General features: G+C 39.2%; 1 protein-coding gene, 1 long non-coding RNA gene and 1 pseudogene across 5 annotated transcripts in view; 2 read left to right on the top strand and 1 right to left on the bottom strand.

The window, feature by feature from the left end:
* The window catches only part of LOC309353232 (ethanolamine-phosphate phospho-lyase pseudogene), a 359,600-nt pseudogene that overhangs the window by 259,180 nt on the left and 76,634 nt on the right, over window positions 1-23,786 (top strand). The window lies entirely within an intron of this gene.
* The window catches only part of MPP7 (MAGUK p55 scaffold protein 7), a 77,067-nt gene that overhangs the window by 3,504 nt on the left and 49,777 nt on the right, over window positions 1-23,786 (top strand). For all 3 annotated transcript variants that reach the window (XM_081882441.1, XM_081882440.1, XM_081882442.1), the window contains exon 2: window positions 20,311-20,475. In XM_081882441.1, coding sequence (XP_081738567.1) covers window positions 20,439-20,475 — 37 coding nt within the window. In that variant the 5' untranslated portion in view covers window positions 20,311-20,438. The remainder of the gene's footprint in view (window positions 1-20,310; window positions 20,476-23,786) is intronic.
* LOC309353524 lies at window positions 2,485-5,070 on the bottom strand. The gene is made up of 2 exons (XR_014161923.1): window positions 4,435-5,070; window positions 2,485-2,773 (listed from the first exon to the last, which is right to left on the bottom strand). It is a non-coding gene; the product is annotated as an uncharacterized lncRNA (long non-coding RNA).

Raw genomic sequence — 23,786 nt, 5'->3', positions numbered from 1 at the left:
CTGGATGCTCAAAATTATTTCAAGTAGTGTTAGGATTATAGTGCAATAATTGCTTTTTTATGGTTACCCAGATGGCTCAGTGGATGACATCTGTGTTGATTTGCCAGCCCCTTGTCCACAATATCAAGACGTAATATATAAGTACAGTATTTAGACTGTTGTGTTGATGTTTGTTACACAGATACTTATAAAAAAAGGCACCCTTTCTTAAAGAGGGCTGTAGGTTTAATTCTAAGGTACTATCCTTGCATTAAGAGCAGATGTCACTTACAGCTGGTTATTTATTTTAAAGAAGAAATATTCTATTAAGCCTTGAAATATCAGGTTTTTTAAATTGCTTTTTTATTCACTGTTCCATATTAATTAAAGGATTTGGTTGCTTATGATTAAGTTACAAAGCAGGATAACTGGCCTCCCCTTGAGCTAATATGGTAGTTAATATATCAGGCGTCAGGTTGTAGACTCTTGCTCTTCTTACAAAGTGTGTGTACTTCATGTACAGATGTTTCCTTTATTAAATTTGACTAGGTTATGTTGTACTTTATATTGATTGTGTAATATCTATTAATCAACTCTTTGTCATATTCATTTTTATCTCTTCAAGTGATTTTCTGTTAGCCTGTTAACACCACCACCTCATATTGCATTTTGGCATTCACCCATGAGCACTTCTTAACCTCATGCCCCAGCATTTTTTTTTCTGGCCAAGTGTGAGAAAAGGCCCTGTTAGCATAGCATACTGTTGGTAAGTATTATCACTCACCCTTCTTGCTCCAATCAAACTAAATAGTACACTTGTACTAAGCAACCCCAATATAGTCAATGTAACATTGACTATGGATCTTGCCAATTATCTGCAAGCTGCAATATATTTGTTTCCCTTTTCTGTTTATACAGTGGTACCTCGGGTTACATACACTTCAGGTTACAGACTCCGCTAACCCAGAAATAGTACCTCGGGTTAAGAACTTTGCTTCAGGGTGAGAACAGAAATCATGCTCTGGCTGCACGGCAGCAGTAGAAGGCCCCATTAGCTAAAGTGGTGCTTCAGGTTAAGAACAATTTCAGGTTAAGAACGGACCTCTGGAACGAATTAAGTTCTTAACCCGAGGTACCACTGTATATGACTTGCACTATGGGGTAGGATTTTTATAGTTCTAATCTTTGTGTTGATGATCTTTTGATTACAGTTACTAGCTCAACATCTCCATTTGAGTCAGAACATTTTATATTAAGATGGGCATGCATAGCTAAAACTTTATCGATTTGGCATGAATGGGGATGTTCAAGACACATCATCCACACAGCTATTCAATTTTGAATTGTATGTATCTATGCAGCATTGAAGAGCTAGATTCTGATAATTCAGGAAGAGTATTTCAGATGGAGAGAGGAAGTTAATGGGAAATTGCATTTGCTGGTTGGTATTCCCTTGAGTAAAGTAAGTGGTCTGTGCTGTGAAATAATACCTGGGTCCTTTAAAGAAACAAGCTGTCCAACATCACCATCTGCACTGCTGCTTTCCTATGCATGAACTGTGACCTCCTTCATATAATCTGCTTCCCAGCTGTCTTTCCGTTGAAAGTGGACTTTTACAGGTTGGTGGCGGGGTCTGAACACAAAGGGAGGATTTGAGGTCACCTGTCTCCATTGCAATCCAGGGTGGGGTGGCGGAGTAACAGACATGGTAAGGGGGACAGAAACCATGTAGTTCTGGTAAAACGTCTCCTCTAGTGGCTTGTATAAGCATTGGGCGATGGCTGCATTCTGCTCCAGCAATGTTTGTGCATTTCTCATGACATAGTTATTTTCTATCTACTTAATATCACATATATGCTAATAATGCATTTATTCTCCAAGTGTAGGTTTCTGGAAACTCATGTAGCTTTGTAGAAGTCCAAAACCATTGCCACTTCTTCTTAAGGTCCAGGAAATTTTGCTGAATGAAACACTCTAACTTACTTTCCATTTATTTCTAAGCTACTGAACATTTACAGCAATTTACAGCATTCCAGCAAGCATTTATATCCAGTTATTTCATCCAGCAATATAGAAATGCTGAAACACTGCAACATTCATTGAAACACTGAAGATTAGAACAAAATTTCTTTCAGTCCTTTTAACTGGTCTGATGTACAAATTCCATTATCAACCCACTTCTACAAAAAGAGTTGCATCTATTTTCAAATCTGGATTACCCACTGTTTAGTAGCCCTGACTACTTTAATTATTCCTAGGAATCTCTTCACCTATTTACTACTACTTCCCCATTCTGCCTATCCTGAAGCAGCCCTACTGTTAGCCCAAGGTACAGAATTTGCTTTGTATCCACTTTTGGCTATGCCTCCTTTCCAGGATGCCTTATCAGGAGATGTGAGCCACAAAAATTGTTGCATTCACCTCAGTCAACATCACTTAAAATTAAGGGGTACGACTGATGGTAGTAGGGACAACAATGACAGGACACCTTACGTAGCTTTACAATTAGCTTCATGCCAGATGGGCTGAAAGTATTTAGTTTTGAATGGGAGGGACAACTGAAATAAGAGACAAACACATATTTTTTCACTTAAAGTGATGGAATGGTGAGAGCACTTTGTTGCTGGCCAGTTGGCAGCTTTCCAGAAGCTGTATTCTGATCCCTGCCTTCCAGTTGTTGGTCTCTGTTCTAAGTACTTGATTCTTCTGGCTTCTGGGAAACTCACACTTTTCCACACCTCTGCATATGTGCTCTTCTTTGCAGATACTAGTAGATTGCAGTTACAAAGTACAGCTATAATGAATTAATACAGGACATGTAAATTTATGTTACATATGTATTTTCACCTGCTAATAGATGTTACATGGGTTAAGGAACTTTTACCACTAAAATTCACAAGTGAGGTTAAACATATTCCTGGTAACAGGAATTTGCTGTGTCTATTTGCTACTTGGAACATTTTTTGATGGAGAGTTAAAGTTTAGTAGTGTGCATACTGGGTGGGTGACCAGTATAAAAGTACAGCAGTCCTATTTCTTTATATACATAGTTTGTTTTCTTGGTCATAGTGTTTTTACATACAAACTCCCTTGACACTATCATTCATTTCATTGAAGGAAGCAGATTCTTTTGCACATCTAGAACTGCTTCATTTGTTAGCCTGGTTAGGGCAACAGGTGGGTTCTTCATGTGCCCATGATAACATCTATTGCTAAGGGGGCAGGGGGAGACTTCTCAACATTTGAAGGAACTTTGCCAGTATCCTAATTTATTCCTAGAGTGAAGTGGGAGTTTTCTGTCTATCATAAATATGCATATAGTGTGTACTTAGACACAAACTTTTTAATGTGAGTTTATACAAGTTTTCTTGTTAGCAGATTTCAGTGATGTATTTATACAATGCACAGTTTTCTATTGCAATGTCCTTCAAAAGTAATGTTTCAGCGCAATTTCATCAACAGGCATATATGTTTTCTTCTCTACTCTCATCCACACTAGTCCTCCACTCACCCCTACTGCTCATCCTGCACTTGTGCACATACTTCTGCAGTTGAATTAAGAGCACTTGTAGTGCAATCCTAACTATGTTTACTCAGAAGTGAGCTCTGATGAATTCAGTGATAGTTACTCCCAGGCAAATGAGGTTAAGATTGCAACCTTCAGCTATAGCCTTTCCCATCTGCTTGGAAACATCTCTCCATACCACCCAAACCACAAGTTTTTTTTAGAAAAGTGGGGATGACAACACAATGCTAGTTCTTTCCCTCACTGCAGGATAAGTTGCTTGCATGCCCTATGATGCAGACATGGTCACGACTGTCCTGCCAGTCATGGAGTAACCCTCTACTTTCTTTACAGCCATGAAATGAAAGTTGAAGGGAGGCAGGGATGCTTGCCATTTAGAACTCACCCAGTCACCTCCTTCCCACTTCTGGATGACAATTTATATGAATAGAGGGTGTGGGTGTGGTGGGGAAGATAATCTAAGAATCAGAATGGAGACTGAGGAATCTGGATAATCTAGAAGTCCAGAATACTGACAGACTACACCCACCACAACATTACAGGACTGGTGGTAAACAAGTGATGGAACTAAGCACCGAGTTTTATGAAAAATAAAAATAATGGATTTTCCCCAAAATGAAAATAATAATAATAATAATAATAATAATAATAATAATAATAATAATAATAATAATAATATAGGAAGCATTGCAACATTGTCTGAAAGCACTGTGAAAAAACAAGGAAAGGGGAAGAAAGATGGATCAAACTTGACAGTATGGATGCAATCAGATGGTGATGGGGTTTTTTTTTTGTAAATGACCATCACATACACCTTCCTTATGCATATTAGAATAATGATTTGCTGGTTCTGTTGGTGCATTAGTTGTTTTTGCATAAAGAACTACAGTTATTCTTTTTAAAAAGATAAGAATAATCATGTGACTTACTCTATTCCAGCAAGAGGGAATGCGCAACATTTCAAAGTCCTGGTTCTCAATACTGGCAAAGTATTTAGAAGCTGGTTTTTCCAGTTGTCTTGAATGGGAGTGCCCCTCATGTTACAAGGAAAAGTAATGACTTGCCATTATAATGTGTTGCAATAACAAAAGATAGAGTCCATATTTATGTAACTGTGTTCCAAAAGTTGTCCTAAAATATCAACAAGGATTTAATATATACAGTAATCTTGAAAGGACAGCTTAAGGTCATGCCAGAGTAATAAGATGTTTGAATTCAAGCAGTCTGCATGGTGTTGACTACTTAATAATAACTAAAATAATTAGTATTTACATAGTACTGCTGAGTGTTCAGAGTGATTCACATGCATTGCCTTGTAACCCTTACAACTGTATAATTATGCCTGTGGCATAATTCTGATGTCATGTCAATTCTTAATTCTTTTTTCTTTGCAAAGCTTAACAATGGCTTGGTGTGGCATCGGAACTGGCAAACCATGATTTTTGTCACCCGTGACAGAGTTGAGAATGCCAAGTAAGATAGAAAACAAACACATCTAAGTATCTTTTGCTAGTTTTCCTCAAAGTATGCTTTTCAACCTGCTCTCGCTGTTGGTTCCTTGAATCTGACTGCTTCCAATGCAAGATCAAGAGACCAACAATCCACCCTGTTGAAAGGCATATATTAGGACACAAAAGTAACCATGACAACAACTGAAATACAAATCTCTACCTGTAGACCTTTCATCTGCTGTGTTTATCCTGTAGCCCCACTTACCTAGTTACCAAATACATAATGTTCCATATTGAGGACAGCACATATTATGTCTCATGTATTTTGTGTGATCTAGGTATTTTCCTTGGTGGTCTTGATGCTTATTTGATAAATGCCCATCCCATTCTGGATTGCAATGTAAAATGAGTTCAGCAACTTCACATAGTTATCCTTGGGTGTGCAGCAGATTTGGGATAGCCAAGGTATCCTGGATGTCTTGGAACTTTTGCTGCTTCCCTCCAGAATTATTGGGCCTTGAAGGACAAGAATGCTGAACCATGGGCAGATAATAGAAACACATGTCTTTTGCCTGAGGAAAACTATACTTAGGATATTCCAGAATTTTCTGAAGGGAGCAGTTTTTAACCAGTTGCACTGCTAGGTTGCCTTTTACCAACTGTGACTGGTTCTACAGCTGCGACCACCCCTGGACTGGGAATGTCTTGCCACAGTAGTTCATATATTGGTTGCTTCAAGTGGATTTCTGAAAGGTGCTCCATGTGGAGCTTCCCTCACACTTGATCCGGAAGCTGCAGTTAGTGCAGAATGCAAGCTAGGATAAGATGTGTGAATTGGGGTTTGCCCCGGTATTTGATATGGTTAATGCAAACTATGATTACGTTTGACATCTGAATTGATTTATTGACTTCTGAAACAGCATGGCTACCTTCTATTTTGGAAATTTAATTCTGTTACTGTGATATATGGGTGCTAGATAAACATACATTGACATTCACAGTAAGCATAATAAAATACAATAATTATGAAAATGTAACATGCTAATGAAAAACAGGATTAATAGGTAGAGCTAACAAAAAATCAAGTGATTTTTGTCTTTGCATCGGTATTGTTTTAGCAGTCAAGGCCACATTGCTTGAAACATTTTAATTTGTGGGAGATTTCTTCTGTTATATAGGCTGCAGAGTGAATTAACAGTACCACCTGTATTTGACATGTGAAACCTTGTACTATGGAGTGTTGGATTGGCCCAGTCAAATGTGATGTGTGTCTTCTGTGTTGTAGCATAGTTCAGCTTATGCTAATTTTCTCTTGAATTTGATAGTAGTTATGATCATGTTCCGTCCTCTCAATTGCTGTAGTCAAAGAAGTGTAAGTTGAACTGGTGCACAATGAAATAACAGGCAGCTCTGTTTATTCTTAGCTGTAAAATGCCCCTTACTAGAGAGAAAAGGGTTTATGCAAGAAACAGCTACATAGTATTCTTTTGCCTTGAATTGTAAAGTTTTGATACTTTGTAAACTCTAGAAGGCTATATCATGAAGTGGAAAATTAATGAAAGCTTCAAGCTTTCTTTCTGCTCAACAGAATTTGGGCAATAAATATGTAGAGCCCTCATCTTACCAAGGCTTGTCATACTAAAATTCCTAAAATGTGAATGAATGTTTAGCTACCAATTTAAAAGTTAATATGATAGTATTGCAGAAGCAGAATTAAGCTTTAGCTTGCTACTGGGAGATGTATGTTTTACTAAATGCTTGTTGTTCCTTGTCTGACTGATATTTAGAACAGCATGTAGAGAATATTGTATCTCACTGATATTCTGCTTCACGTTGGGAGGATGTAGGATGTTGGATGGCAATGAGCATAACCATGATTGGTCTGCTTTATACAGTATGGATATGGGTTAAATGTCTTTTGCAACTTGTATAAGATTTATTTTAATCCTCTCTTAAGTCTCGAACTATTTCTTCCAATTTTTGTTGGAATGAAAATCTATGTTCTGATGCTCTCATTTTAAATAGGTTATTTGTGTTCTTTCATTTGTGTGGATTTTAACAGGCTGGATAACCTGCATGGTGCCTGCATGGATAATTTGTGGGCTACCTGTATGATAGCCCACATGATAGCAGTCGGGAAGATACAGCAATTGTTGCTTCAGTTGCTTCTTCGAGCTACTGAAGAAATCTCTAATCTAAAACGAATATTCGGAGTTACAATAGTACTGTAGCCCTGTTGTAAGGAGAATGTGTAATTTGCTTGATACTGGTTGTTACTCAACTTATGCTAATGACTGTATGAATCTTGAGATGGGGAAGTTTTAGGAACCATTGGTTTGGCTATTAGGGACCGTAATTGGAAGGACCTTGTCAGTATGCTGCACTTGGTAGTCTCTCTCTCCTCCCCGCTTCCCTGGTAAGGACTTCATACTGTTTCTCTAGTCAGAATACTTAGTTTTAGCTTGCTCTATGAAATGTTTTCATTTTCTGCTTGGACTCTTAAAGATAAATTATTTTACTTACTTGAAATCAGGACGCAAAGTTCCCTTTTCTGATGTTATTTCTGATTGCACTGGGAGCAGTGCAATGATAGTAGAAGTAGTCTATTTAAATTGATTAAGAGCTACAGTATATGGGATTATAATAGTTCCATCCCAATCTGACCTCCATCCTACTCAAGTTGTTTAGTAATTCAACTGTTGACTGAAAAATGCTGGAATGGCTTTTCCCCCCTCCAGAGAATGGAGTGGGTGGTTTGTTTTCTCCACTGTTTTTTAGCAAGTGTCAACTGATGATAGATCCTTGGCAGCATAGTTTGTCTCTACTCTCAAATAGCTATCTGCACATACAGCAAAGGTTTCTGTTGTATGCAAAGAAAAATGGTTGTTCTTCCTGTATTAGTATGAGATCCTGCCTATAAAATCTTTCATCTTTCCCACTACTGCATATGTTGCCCACCCAATCCTGATCATGGCTAGATGCACCCTGCCAGGTTACTAGGCTGCCTCCATGGTTGCCACCTCTTGTCTCCTATCTCTTGAAGCAAATTTTCCCCTTCCCAAAATCAATAGTTTACAGGAGAGGGGGGAAGAGAGTTGGCAACTGACTACTAGATAATTGAAATACGTTGACAAGGACATGAAAGTTTTGAGAACATGGACATATACTCTTTTTACCCAGCTTTCAACATAAGGTATTTGTTTCTTGCCTCTGTCATTCTAGCAAAAGGTCAAAATGGTTGCAGTGGAACAACAAACTGAATTCTTACAGCATGATTGCAGATGGCATGTTGTACAATGAAATTTTACAACTTGTTCAGTTGTAAGTTGACATTGCAACATATTTATAAAGCATACAAAATTATTTGAGGTTTGTTGGTAGGATCTTAAGATTATCAGCTTTGGTGTTAATGACATTTGAAGGCAAGACCTCCAGATAGCAAAAAGGAATTTAATAATGAAGATCAGCCAAGTTGTGGTAAACTCTCAGTAACTGGACTCCTGCCAAATAAAAAGCAGAGATTAGAAAGTGAATACGTTAACAGTGCATAGCCTCTTCACTATAACCTTTAAGATGGTCCACCCACAGAGACTTACGGAATCCAAGGGACTTTGGAATGCTCTGCATGATTTCTCAGGAGCCAGAGCTGGCAATCCTCTTAAGGCCTTGCTTTCACTATGGAATGGCAATATGTGTCAGGGAGCTCCAAACTGTGAAACAGGTCTGCTGCCCCTTCTTGTGGTAGGATGTTTATGAGGGTAGTGGCTATCCAGACACTCTGGGGGGAAATAGATTGTCGTGTCGTATTCTGGTCTGGGCTCAGACCTGGTTTTGAAACAGAATCAGACTTTATTGCTCTGATGAATGAACACTTTCAGTAGAGGGACAGGGGAATGTAACCCTCTGCTCTTGATCTCTCTGTAACTTTCATTGCTGTTGATCATAGTCTCCTCCTGGAGAGTATTTGTGAGTTGGTTGCACTGTGTGTTTTTTGAGGGGGGGGCAGGTTGTGTAGCAGGATGCCACAATGCTATTTAATACTGTGCCTATATAGAGCTGCTTGGAGCAGTCATTTGAAGACTGGGGCAAGGTGTCATCAGTATGCTAATGGCACCCATTTCTATTTCTCTGTTACAGCAGAATCAGGAAGCCTTATTGAATATGTCCTGCTCTCCTTGTGTCCTTAGTGCTATTTCCTTGCTCTCCTATCTTTTAAAGCTCCTTTTTAATCAGATCTGTGAGTGCTTTGTGATACTGGCACATTGCATATAAACAGTCCAAGTTTTATGTGAAGCAAAGCTGAATCCTGTGACCTGGATAAATTATGCAAACGGAAAAAAATGCATAATTTACTTTGTAAAAATTACATAATGATGCAATATTGCTCAATTTTGGGTTTGCTTATCAAGGTTAGAGGAAAAGTAGGGTTGTGGGTACTAAAGCCCCATGCCCAGTCCCTAGAAATCATGTTCAGCTGCCCTTTCTGACTTCAGGGAACTCATTATGTATTACACACTCTTGAGCGCTAGAGTTGTATGTGTATGCAAAACAGATTCTCAAGAACTGAATTATGTGCCCCAAACCATATTCTGTGTTCCCACATGCAGAAGCTCTTGCCTTGAGTAATTGGGTCAGTTCCCATTGAAATTTATTTCTAGTAGCAATTATTTACATTTCTGGGAAATTCTGAGCATTGACTCTTAAGCCTGCTAACAATAAGTCTGCTATAATGCTTCTTGTTCCCTCTATATTACCCTGTCCTGAAATAGTTCTGTCACTAATACTGCAAAACACTCACTGAACACTAGTAAATGCCTGCATATACTTGTATAATACCTTGTACTCCCTGATGCTCTTTGTTCCTCAGCAATCATGGCTGAAAGGTAACCATAAAAATATTATTTGTGTTAGTCTGCACACTTAAAAAATACTATTTGGCATAAGGGTGACTCAGTAAATATTTTGACACTGTTTCATGTTCTGATTTCAAGTATAGGAAGTGCATTACTGTTATGATGGGAGGACTGCATAATTGCTTTACTTCTGGTGTACCACAGTGATTAAGAAGAGAGAGCCAGGTAGTTCTTGATTGAGAGAGCATTTTCTCCACAAACTCTGGCCTTTGACAAGCTGCTATGATCTTAGACTCAGTTCCCCATCTGTAATTTGAGGATAATATGGGGCTTTTAAAAGGTTTAATGATGGTGTTATAGTAGCTCCTCCACCATGTTTAAGTGTTTGGGGAATAGACTACTGGATTATGCATCCCAGTTCTATTTTAATCCTTATTCGTGATTCATTGTCATGTGTCCTGATATATTATTACCCAGTGTATCTGAAGCAGTGTGGATGCTAAAAGTCTAGCTGTTTTACACCATATTGAAGAGAATGTTGCTCTGGTTGCTCTTGTCTTCACTTGTTTCCAAGTGAGAAAAGGGTTATGGTGTAGTGCTGCCTAATGTTGTTCATTGAGGCTAGTTTATACCTGATTTATGCTCTGAGTGCCTATGAATCATTTCTGAACGATCCTGTCCTGTCACAGCAAATTGAGGCTACTGTGCAGCTCCAGCATGACAGTGCTACATGCTCTGATTGGAACACTTCCTCTTAAGCCATCACCAGTTGTTACCTGGGATATTTGTTGGATATTTGTGTCCTGTTCATGGAAATGTGTTCAGCTGCGGTGAGAGACTGGTTGTGTGTAAAGGGTGAAGTGCAGGAGAAAGCCACCTGACCCACTCCAGGTGAGAGACAGGGAAGCATTTGCAACAGCTCAGGTAAGAGGTGAGGTGGTTTCTAGCTGGGATGGTTGTATCTCTTTATCACTGTGATTAGAGGTGGATTAAGGAATGCATGTGCCTGGGCCAGGGGGGTAGGGATACCATTCCTGTGATGGTAGATAGGGGGAGGTATGGAGTTGGATGAAGGTATATGGGTGGAGGAGTACTAGTTACATCAAAGCCCTTGCCCTTCTGCTGCACCCTCAGTATCTCAGAATCTGGAGATGCCAACCAGTCAACTCTCTGGGCTTGTGGCTTTGCTGCTAAATGCCAGGTCTCTCCAGAATAAAACACCTATCATTCATGATTTGATTGTGGATAAGGAGATTGATTTGGCAGGTTGCTTACGACGATACCATCCTGAACACCCTGAGCACTCTGCATAGAGCTGCCCTTGAAGGTGACTTGGGAACTTCAATGGGTTCAAAATGCATTGGCCAGATTACTGGCCTGGTTGACTTGAGAATTTAAACAGCCCCTGTTCTACTGGCTGCCTGTGTGTTTCAGAACCCACCCTATTTCTGTGACTAATGTGTTTCCAATACTGATTTTAAATTGACAAAGCCCATCCTGGGAGCTGCTAGTGAAGCACAGGTAATAAATTTATTATCATTATTACCATCAACAGCATGAACACCACCATTAGCAGCAGCATATGGCACAAAGGTTCAATTGGTTTTTGTGAATTGCACAATTAATTTTATTCCCCTCTATAGAGGACCAGTAGTTCATGATTTGCCCCCTCACTCAAGTCATTTGGTATGCAGAGAGAACATGCAGTCAGCCTGACTTTCACCAGACTGAGAAGTGAGGGAGGCTTCAGTCTAATGAAGTGGCTGTCTGAAGAGGCTCATCTAGTGCACACATTAATGCCCTTTTGATGTCAGGAAAAACCTCCTTAAAAACTCTTTCTGGCCTTTAATCTTCTAATTTTTAAGGAGTCTTTTAATATCTTTTATTATTGTAGTATTGTCTCTGCTGCTGCCAGTAGTTGGTTGGTTCGTTCACTCATCTATGTGATTTAAGCATATTATAAAATTTGAGTTGTGATTACCATTGTTTGGCTTTTGGTGTCTGTCAGAATTATATATTAGACAGTTTTTTGTGTGAATTTATGTTAATTGCAATAATATTATTGTATGTTGAAGTTATTGCTTAACTTGCATTGCTAGAGAACTTAGAAGCTAATAAACGGGCAAATCCTTATCTTGTGCTAGACATCCTGTTTTTAAGTGTCTGACAGTCTTGTGCAGGGTGGGAAAGTATGCCATTGCTGGAATTTGATTCCTTCATATTTTTCCTATACAACAATATTTTAAATCGACCTCCCTGGGTGCTCTTTATTGGTGTCCTTGTCTCCACAAAGGTATTATCCTTCTTACATATGGACTGGGCACCATGCTCTGGCTTGGACACCAAATTTCTTTGTCCATAAACCATTTAGAAAGTTAGTGGCTCTGAGATTGCCACCTTGGAATCTGGAGATGTATCTGTATAAGAGTTTTAGATGATCATGCCATTATTGAACAGTTTTCCCCAGTATGGGTTTCATCATTCCCCCACAAATTTGCTTAGTACATTACCTTGAAATCTTGGACACTTCTTTGATACTGGCTTTCATTTGTGTAATCTTCATGACAAGCTGCCTTAAAGTCTATTGCACTATTTGGGGACCAGCTGTTTCAATGTTTTTCATCTTCCCACTGTGCTAGGACTTAAATATTTGGCTGAGCTAACTAGTCAACTTGCTACAGGCACAGTGGATCATGGTGCCAGTCAGATGTCACCTGCGATTGTGAGGACTTGCTATCCGAGACAGGCTTTAGAGAAATACAGCTTTATGTGCGAATGTGTTTAGGGAATTATGCTTCTCACAGTGTGTGGGCCCCCTCTTCTGGCCAAAAGAAACTACTGCTAAAATAGACCACTAGGGCATGACATTTACATTTCTCTCTACAGTACTTCAGTTCTTTGATATTTTTAACAGTATGTATTATCCTGTTTTCCATATTCAGTCTAGAGCATGGGGGTGAGCTGATGGCCTAATGAAAACAACTCAAATTCAAAATTCATCTAAATGCAATTAGCCTTTGCAGTGTTGTTATCAAGTATCCAGGCTCTGGAGTTTAGGGACACTACTGAGCTCATTTTAATGCAGGTTATCAACATGTGTGTATGGGGTATGTGTGTTGTGAGATCCTAGTGACTAAACCCTATAAAGTGGTATATCTACACAGATTATATATTGAATCTCCATTGAGAAACAAGGAATTACACTGCTTATAGCTTATAGTGGATAAGAAAATTTCTGTGTATAATTATTTGTTTTCTTTATTCAAAAGCAAGATATAATGTATATATAGGGCTGGGAATGTCTGTTGCCAGAAATCCCAGAGATCTGATCCCAATCAATGTAAGCAATACCAAGATAGAGGGACCCTTGAACTCTTTCAGTAAAAGGTGTTTAGTGCTTTTGTGGTTTAGGAATTTGGAGCTCTCCCCCATTCCTATTGTCTTCTTAGAATATGATGGTGGCAAGAAAAATAGTCCCATTCATACAAATCAGTCTAGAAGAAAATGTAAAACTACTGGAATTTCTGCTTCAGGTGACCCGAGTCAAATTTTAAATATTTATTAATAACAGTAGGAGTTACAAGTGTAAGCCAAATTTAAGCAACAATTTTTTAAAAAGAAAGCTTATATGCTTTATTTTAAGAAAGTCTACTAAATGGGGAGCGGGAGGTTGCATACTTGGATTGCTCCCCTCACCCTCATAGTACTATTTTCTCTTATGAAATGTATACTGTGACTATACAGGATATGCAGGAGCTCCAAGTTAATGTTTGCATTTCCTGGCTTTTTGTTATTTCAGCAAAATGAACAATGCTGTATTGAAACCATTATGGACTTAGAAAAATTTTTGTGCTGAATTAGATTTTCCTATTTTAGTAGGAAACTATATTATAAAAATTTTATGCTCTCAAATAGAAAAGGAGCAGAACTAAACACAAATGGAGCTCTTTGCCTTTCCATGAGTGTTTAAGCTCCCAGAACGGAATTGGGTCAGTAGCTCTGTGACCATGCTTAATACTTTTGGCTCTGAACCTGTAGACGTAAGGAAATATTCTCTTTCTGCATGAACAGGATGCTATTCACCACTTCTCTTGTTGAATTAATTCATGAAAAAGGCTTCGGCTTCAAATGAGCACTCTTGCTAAATTGTTAGACCTAATATAATTTTGCTTTCATATCAATTTAAAAGCATTCAAAGCACTCTATGTGAAATATATAGATATAACATTTGAAATGACTAAATTTAAATCAATTTTCTGTTTCATTCCCTCAAAATAAAAACCCCCTCAGAAAATGTATAAATTTAACAACGTAATTTAACAACGTAGATTTTAAATGTCCTGTGGTGGAATTTAAATACTTAGGTCTCTGGGATTGTGTTAACAGACTCTGTTAATCTCTCTGGTAGTACATAGAGTAAATTGTAAAATATGCATTGTGCCAAACTGTCCTCGCTTAAAACATATTGGAATTTGGAGGGTTCAAGTGAAATAGGGGGCAGTGTGAGTTTTCCAGAAGTTTTTCCTATCGAGGGTGATCTTATTTAGCATGTTTAGGTTACTAGTTTTTAGTAAAACAAAACTAAATACCTTGGCAAGCCTGCCTAATATTTATTTGTAATTGGAACACATTCATTCTTAATGAACTTACATAACAGAAAAATTTCCACCCCATGTCATTTACTGAAGGGGAAGAAAAGTGTGAAAACAAACTTTTTAGAACTTGATTTCTGTTTTCACTACTTAGTAAAACATTGTGTTGCAGTTTTAAGTAGATGTTTGCTTTAGGCTTTTATCTTTGTTAAGGTGAGGTAAATATTGTGTGTCTGTCTTGGAAGTTGGATCTGCAAAGGTCAAACTTTATCAATTTTCTGATATGGAAATATAAAAGAATAAATTCCATCCTAATAAATAATTGTGACAATGGGAAATTCTAATAAATGGCTTTTCAAGCTTTGTTTCCCAGGTGCAGTTCAAGTACAGATTTATACATTTTAGAAGTGGGGAATAGTTTGAATACCATAAGCGGGACTTGTTGATTTTTGCTGCATCAAAATCTAGGCGCCCCAGATGACACATATAATAAGAATCTTTTGGCTCAGTTGAAAGACCCATCTAGTTCAGCATACTATTCTCATAGTAGCCAACCAGATGCCTGTTGGAAGCCCTTAAGCAGGACGTGAGTGCACTAGCATTCTCCTGTTTGTGATCCAAAGCAATTGGTGTTTCAGGGGCATAGTGTCTGTGGTACTGGAGGTAGTTCACAACAGTTGACAGGAAGAACTGAGAACAATGTATCTTTTTCCTGCTTGTTTGTAACATATAAATCAGCTGTTGTCTTCAAGCATAGATGTGTTCTGGAGCAGATTTTATATTTAATACCAATTTAAAGTTAGAGGAAAAGCTGACAAAAACTGTTCATATTTACTGATGTGTGTAAAATTTCCACATTTCCCAAAGTTGTTCTGTACTTAGAGCAAACTACCGTACTTTTCTGTGTATAAGACTATTTTTTTTACTCCAAAATCATGTTCAAAATTAGGGGTCGTCGTATACATGTGTAGCGCATTGTGGGGACATGGGATTGGTTGCTGCCGTGAGTTGGAGATTGTTATTGGTGGCTGCAGCAAGGGCTGGTGTTGATTGGCTGTTGCTGCGGCAATGTGCACTTTTTTCAGCGATGGGACAGAGGATAGGTTGCTTTGGCGATGAATGCAAGCAGCATTGTCAGTCTGACAGGTGAGCGATTTATTGCATTCCCCCCTAAGAAAAGCTCAACAACTCTGCCCCCCCCAATAGCTCAACAATTCTGGGCAGTCCTCCCCCCCAAAAAAATCTCAACAACTTTGGGGAATCTCCCCCCTTTCTTAATTTTGAGTCCCCCAAAATAGGGGGCACGTTATACACAGAAAAGTGTGGTAATTCTGAAATGTCCTATAATGTACTAGAGTTACAAAATACAGCAGGGGAAAACAAGACGAGTCGCTTTTCAAACATGCCCTAAAAAGTCTTTTGTGATTGACAAGAAAAGACTTGCTGTTGTGTAGGAAAGCAGTATAAACTTCTCAAAGAGATGTAATTTTGCCCCAGTAATTCAGTGCTGTGATTACTTTTGTGGTCTTGTATGTGTGTTATGTGCTGTGTGAAACTGCTTGCATGACTGAAGTAAATAAATAGCCTGTTCATATTCTAAAATTTCACTAATGTTCCCAAAACGATAGTAGCATAGTTGATAGAAGGCCTGAGCATTAGGTTCTGAAGTCAAATTTCAGCTTAGCTGTCATTAGTCTCTCATTGGTGATATGGGGATAATGTTGACATATGTATTGCTAGAGCTGTTGCAAGGATTTCTGAGAAGACATATGAAATACCTGTGTGAAAAATATGTAGGAAGTCTGCTATATACATTGTAATATAGAAGCTCATGTGTTGTAGCAAGAGCAGCTGTTGTTTATTGTAGAGGAATAATTGTACTTGGCATATTATAGATTGGCTTCTTTAAGGTACATTGTCACTTTCAGATGTTGCCTTTTCTTAAGCTACCAAACATGTGTTTAATTTTTTGAAGAAGGGAATGAAAGGTCCTTATTGTGTCATTAGATATTGTGAATCAAAGCCACTGCACCATTCCACATAACCACTAGATGTCACAAGTATTACAGGAGCCTGAGAGGTTACTAAGGGCCTGGTGGAAATTCAACATGTCACTGAACTTCACATATTTCACTGTTTCCACATGGTAGTTGCCAGAAGAATCTGATACAGTGTGATATAGAAGCAAGGTACAACTGGAATAATGAAATTTCAAAAAATGAGCCTTTTTAAAGGGCTGGTTCTAACAGTCCTATTGGGTATTGTAAATGCCTCAGGTGCACTTGATACTCCTTTTACGTTCCTGGCTTTTGCTTGTGTTTTTATGGAAAGATGGATTGAACTTCAATTTAAGAATATTCGGTAATCCCTCTCAGGACATACTATAACAGCTGGTATTTCTGTGTTGCAGCAAATCGATTCCATGCAGCAGACAGCAGTACTTATAGCTGGATTCTGACACAAAATTACAAAGCATTTTGAAACAAATTTAGCCAAAGCAAACATCACTGAAAAAATGTAACTTAATTTACAAGTTTTGGAGAAAAGAATCTTGTTTCATTCCAACAAAATATTAAGCTTTTAACTGGTAAAGATTTCACCAGGTCATTTATTTTCACTAATATATACATAGAGATTCTGAGGGGAATAACTTCATACCACACAACCCTTTAGAATAAGGGTTTTTGAAAGTTAATATCAAGGAATTTAACCACAATAAAGAAAAAATGAGGAATGGCATCCTCACTGGTTAATATTAAGTGTTTTCTATATTTATTAAGGCTTTGGTCTTTAAACTTAAGTATCTGCAATCACAATTAGTATTTTACAACCTAGGTGTTTATTAATATAGATAATGCACTTTTGCTGTGGAATAAAAGGTTCAAGGAATATACCTAAAAAACTAGTGGATGAACAAATAAAGAATATTTTTTAAAGACCTGGTTGGCTTCAATAACTAGTTTGATTCTGCGATAGCTTTGTGACTCTCTAGGTTCAGATCTTAAAATTTTATTTTCCAGCTTTGACTTGTGCATGTTACACTTGCACCAAGACAAACTGAATTGATGCTTTGCAAAACTTGTACAGTGTGTCCTTGGCCTGGCATCAAGTGCCTTAAAAAAAATAAAAATCTGTGTGTAGATATTCTGACTTCTTCTGTTTTAAGACTGAGTAAATAGAGTTGTGCCAGAACACAATAACCGCAATGCAGTGCAGTTATATAGGCCCATAGATTTATCCCCAAACAGCTCATTTATCTATTGAATATTAATAATCAAACTCTCTACAAAAATATCCTATGAAACATTTGAACTTCTGTCTTGGCTATAACCCAGTTTTCTGTCAAACAATTTTGTAGGCTGTCAAACAAGCCTGTTAAAAAGCTGAAGTTAATTATGTGAAAACAAACAAATAAATGGTGCTTTAGAATCAGCTTCAAATGAAGTTATTTCTTGCCAGCAGTAAATGAGGGGTTTTAATTATAGTTCTTCGATTACTTTTCAGTAATCTTTTAGCATGTGATCATTTGTATATTAAAACATGTTTGCCTCTAGTTCCATTAACAGGAATGACAAAAATGACCTGATTAAAAACTTAAAATAAATGTTGTAGTTATCGTAAGCTATTATAGTGGACACAAAAATACATTTGAATATATCCATGGAAAAAGCTAAAATCACTCTACGTTTATTACATTTTTTACAAGTTAAAATTAACTCGCTTTCCTTCATCCTCTCCACTTGAGGACACTACTTGTTATGCCAGTCTTAATGCAGGGTGTGTTAATAATTGTAGCTTAATATTCAACGTAATAATCCTACAGAGAAGTGGTCATTCAGCATGTGGTAGAAGCACACAATAATCCTAATAACAAAAATTTCATTAAGTTAAAATTTTACAATTCCATATCTGCATTTCTGGAGTGAGTACTGTCACCAAATACATTGGAATGGTTGAGAGATCCATACCATAGGGATGACTGTTAGGATGGTTATAGATATTTAGTGGAAAGTACTCAAACTGTAAAAGAAACAGAACAAAAACAACCCCACCAAAACATTTCTAATTGGCAAATGCTCAGTCTCCAGGTTTCTTTCGGAAATGGGTTTTTAGACATATTTTTCTTTAATAGACTATATTGGAAATTGTTTTTGAAATGATGTGAAATTTGAAAAGCAGTTTTGTATGCAGGGGGTGAGGATGTCAGTTGCTCATAGTAAAATAAATAAATAAATAAATAAATAATCTGCCAGGTTAGCACAAGTCCCTTACATCAACCCAAGCAACTGTTTGGTTTGTGGCTGTAACTTACACATAGATTAGATTAAAGGAAACCCCATCTGGATAGTACATATTATTTTTAAGATCCTAAAATAACATACCGTATTTTTCGCACCATAGGACGCATTTTTTGCCCTCCAAGAATGAAGGGGAAATGTGTGTGCGTCCTATGGTGCGAATGCAGGCTTTGCTGAAGCTGGAGAGCGAGAGGGGTCGGTGCGCACCGACCCCTCTCACTCTCCAGGCTTCAGGAGAGCCCCACCGCCAGCCCCACAAGCTCGGGGGACAGCGGGGAGGCGGAACGCCACCATCCCGCTGTCCCCCGACTTGGTTAGAAGGGTGGGGGGGGAGAAGCCTGCTCCTCCCTGTCGCCAGCCCCGCAAACTCGGGGGACAGCGGGAGAGGCGTAGCGCGCCCGTCCCGCTGTCCCCCGACTTGGCTAGAAGGCTGGCGGGGGGGGGGGGGAAGAAGCCTGCTCCTCCCCGTCGCCAGCCCCGCAAACTCGGGAGACAGCGGGAGAGGCGCAGCGCGCCCTCCCGCTGTCTCCCGACATGGTTTGGAGGCTGGCGGAGGGCTTCCTCCTCCCTCAGCCCCGCAAGCTCCCAGAGCGATGCCAAAGCTGCGCGCAGCTTCAGCATGGCTCTGGGTCCCGTTCTGGGGGAGGGGGAAGCTCGGGCTTCCCCCGCCCCAGCCCCGCGTCTCCAGCCGGGAGACAGTTGCGGGGGGCTGCTTTAGCCCCGCGCATGCTCTCCCGGCTGGAGAGGTGACGCGCGCCTATGGAGGCTCCTGCCATAGGCGCGCGTCACCTCTCCAGCCGGGAGAGGGTCGCGGGGGGCTGCTTTAGCCCCCTGCGTGCTCTCCCGGCTGGAGAGATGACGCGCGCCTATGGAGGCTGCTAAAGCAGCCCCCCGCGTCCCTCTCCCGGCTGGAGAGGTGACGCGCGCATATGGCAGGAGCCTCCATAGGCGCGCGTCACCTCTCCAGCCGGGAGAGCACGCGCGGGGCTAAAGCAGCCCCCCGCGACCCTCTCCCGGCTGGAGAGGTGACGCGCGCCTATGGCAGGAGCATCCATAGGCGCGCGTCACCTCTCCAGCCGGGGGAGCACGCACGGGGCTACAGCAGCCCCCCGCGACCCTCTCCCGGCTGGAGAGGTGATGTGCGCCTATGGCCGCTGCTCCCTGACCTACTCTTTGGGGCTGGTGGTGGGCTTCCCCCGCCAGCCCCAAAGAGCAGGTCGAAAGGAACCTGAAGCCTGGAGAGCGAGAGGGGTCGGTGCGCACCGACCCCTCTCGCTCTCCAGGCTTCCAAGGTAGCCGCCTGAACGCACCTTAAACGGCACCTTGTTTTAGAGCGGGAAAACAAAAGGGGGAAAATTCTCCCACTCTCTGCGCAGCGCCTCCTGCCGCTTCGCTGAAGGGGCGCTGGGCAGAGAGCAGAAGAATTTTTTTCCCTTGTTCTCCCCCCTCTAAAACAAGGTGCGTCCTATTGTCCGGTGCGTCCTATGGTGCGAAAAATACGGTAGTATGAAGAAATAGTTTTCAAGTTTCTAAACTAGGTTAGATATACGTTGGCAAATTACAGCAACTTACAATTCTAATGATTATTTGTTATGTTTCTGTTCTTTCCAGGATTGCTTTGAAATTGCCTCAGTCTCGTAGAAAACTCAGCTGCATGTAATTGAACTGAAACTTTCTACCTCCTTCTGGCTCCAGCGCTGTTCTAGTGTGTGTCCTTGTTGCAGCTCACAGACTAAACCATGCCAGCTTTATCAACTGGATCTGGAGGTGACACAGGTAGATAAGCTCTGGGGTCGCTAATTTTCTGCAGTTTGTTAGATTTTACATTATGTGTAGATAGGGATATACTGTCCTGCTCCATCTACAGCGGCACATAAAAAATCTTGTGTGACTTGTTCAGGCATCCCACCACTTGCATGTTTGTGTATGACTGCACATGCACAGTGCTTTCCCACACGTCCTGCTTCCTGCTGGCCCCAGAGATTCAGTTCTACTTGTGGATATTTTTGGATACAGTATTTTTGGTATGGATTAAAGAGAGAGCAGCAGAGAGGGTGTTTAAGGGATGTTTAGAGGGTGCTCCCCACTTTATGCAATTTTTCTTACGCATGCAGGGGCCCGTAATGTAACTCCCACATAAGTGGGGAGTTGCCTCTACTATAATATAGTAGGGAATGTACATTCCAATAAACATGTTGAAGATAAATGCATGCTAATGAACAACATCCATACTTGGATGCTATTTTAGATGCATATCAAAGCCATGCCTGTAATTCCCAATGCAAGAAGTGATATGTACAGGCAGAAGCAAACTCCAACCTGTGGATCTCTTTTTCGGGGTTTGTATATGCTTTTAGGGGACTAACATAAGCTTTGTTGCAAATTAAAGAACTACGAATTGCATAACTATAGTAAAGGGAAATTGATGTGTAATAGTTTCAGATATCAATAATTGCAGCAGGTTTTATAATCAGGTTTTATTGTAGTTTCTTTAACAACTGCATTCTGCCTCCTTCACAAGGATATCAAGAATGTGTTTCAGTTATGATATATGCTGAAATTTCTCTATAAGGTAGCAAACGAATGTACATATCCTTAGTTTTGATTCTGCTAGCACAGAATTTCTCTGTTGTTTCATTTTAGAAAAGCAAACTTTTAGACAAAACCTGAAGAATTTGCTTGATTCCTTGCTGTATTACCACTCTGTGGCAATTGAAACTGGAATCTTTGCTTTACCTTCCTGCAAATGCTGTTAGTAATTCAAAGTGTAGAGACTCCTAAAATGATCAGGACCTTCCTAAGGTCTTCTGAAATGAGTGTTATAAATTGGATTTGTGCCTAACATTCTTAGACTGATTCTTGAGAGCAGCTCATGGCAAAAAAGAAAGAAAATAAAAAAGAAAGAAATACTTCTCTTGCACAGCTGACCAATAGAACAGAACTCCAGTTGCTATTCTTTTGAGGTAACATATACTAGGCAAGAAGAGCCTTGTTAATTTGAATGAAGAAGGGTTGGCTATTCTTGAACTCCCTCACAATGTTACTGTAATACTGCCAAGCTGCTGTTGGCATACAAATCTTGACCGTATGCAAAAAACCATGATTTAAAAAACAATGAACAGTAATGTACTCATTTTTAAAATATCATTATTGTTCATTTCTAAAGTAATGACAGTTTTCATGTTTGTATTGTTGTAATACCTTCTGTGGGTAGTATTGTTAAAACTTGATTATACGATCTTTACCATTGCACGTAGTAACCAGCTTTCTTAATTTACTTGGTTACTAATTGTCCATTATGTGCATAAACATATGTGATATTTTTACATATATACAACCACTAAAATGGCTAAGTGAGTGAACCTTTTTCAGGTACTTGATACTGATCTTTAATTGCATTGTACAGTAGCAAATGTACAGTGTGGAGCCAGTGTGGTGTAGTGGTTAAGAGTGGTAGTCTCGTAATCTGGTGAACTGGGTTCGCGTCTCCGCTCCTCTACATTCAGCTGCTGGGTGACCTTGGGCCAGTCACACTTCTTTGAAGTCTTTCAGCCTCATTCACCTCACAGAGTGTTTGTTGTGGGGGAAGAGAAAGGAGAATGTTAGCAGCTTTGAGATTCCTTAGGGTAGTGATAAAGCGGGATATCAAATCCAAACTCTTCTTCTTCAAATGTCAGGATGCAGGTATCTTTGTTACTGAATATTTAGTTCCGTATAACAAAATGTTATCCGATCCTTTTACAGAACTGTGAAATAATTTTTTGCTGTGAAAAATGTAAGCCTGTTAGAAATATCAATGAACAGTAATGATTATTCTACTTTTGTCAAAGTGGAAAAATTAAAGACTGGTGTGTTCTATTTTATTAATACAGTAAAATTTTACAGTGTTGTTCTGGGCTTAGGTGTATGTTCTTTAGTGTTTATTACCCCTTAGTTACAATAAAATATTGAAGTTGTAGCTTGGCATTATGGTTCAGAATTCTGATGTAGTAAATTACTTAACAAATGAAGGTAAATGGACATCCTTTTGTCCTAATATTGATTTTAAAAATATCTCTGACAAGATTAGTTCTTTCTTGTAATATGTAAGAGTGATGGAACGCAGTGACCATATTTTTTTATCATTTAGTCCTACTTTATAGCTTCCACAGACTTGTTCTAATAATGAAGCTATGAAGGATATGACAAGAATGGTGATATTAAATTTCTCTAGACTAACAGTAAATTTTTCCACTCTGATGTCAAGAATGTTGAGCATCTGGACTCTGAGAGTGAGTAGTTTACCACGTGAGCACTTTCCCCAATTTCTTAGCCATTTATTCTTCTCCTAGGAACTAGCTGTCTTATATAGAAAATAATAGTAACGGAAACTGCTCTCTAGAATTGGAAAAAGTTGTGTGCTGTTCATTTTCCATTATTTGTAAGAATTATTTTATTACATTTTTCAGGTCTTTTAAAAATAAAATCACTGTTATGACAATGTATCCATGTATTCAATAAGATTAATAAAGTTTAGGAAAGCAGTACCACGGATGTACTGTAGACACTGTTTACAAGTCCGTGCTACAATAATTGTTACTAGATTTTTATCCTCAGGGGCCTCCTTTAAGGCAGTTTACCTTGTGAAACTACTTCCATGAACAACCTATAGTTTTGGAATCATTCATTCCATCCACCTCTCAGAAGTCTTCCAAAGACTTTTGCATCAGGCATTGTTAGGAATGTTGGATTGATCTAAATATCAGTCCCAGATAAAGTAGGCTTTCATTCATGGAAAAACTATGTAATAGGTTTTGAACTTGTAATTCTGTTAAGTGAGCTTCATGAACAAAGTGCTGTATAAATCGAAACCTGGATTAAAAATGCATACCACTACCCTGCTCTTCAATCAGATGGCCAGGTGTTTCAAATAAGCAGTCACTATATATAAACATATATACATAATAAACTTTGAACAAGTAAGATGAAACTTCGCCTGTGTATAATTCAAATACAAGTGTAATAGCTGGGAAATCCTCTTCCATACCCCATTTCCAACTAGCGTTTCCAAAGATTTTCATCAGGCCTGGAGACAAGGGAGATGCAGC

The sequence above is a fragment of the Podarcis melisellensis genome (assembly GCF_964234715.1).
Source record: "Podarcis melisellensis genome assembly, chromosome: 12".
NCBI lineage: Eukaryota > Metazoa > Chordata > Lepidosauria > Squamata > Lacertidae > Podarcis > Podarcis melisellensis.
Note: the sequence above shows the minus strand (reverse complement) of the source record. Positions and strands in the feature narration are given on the sequence as shown.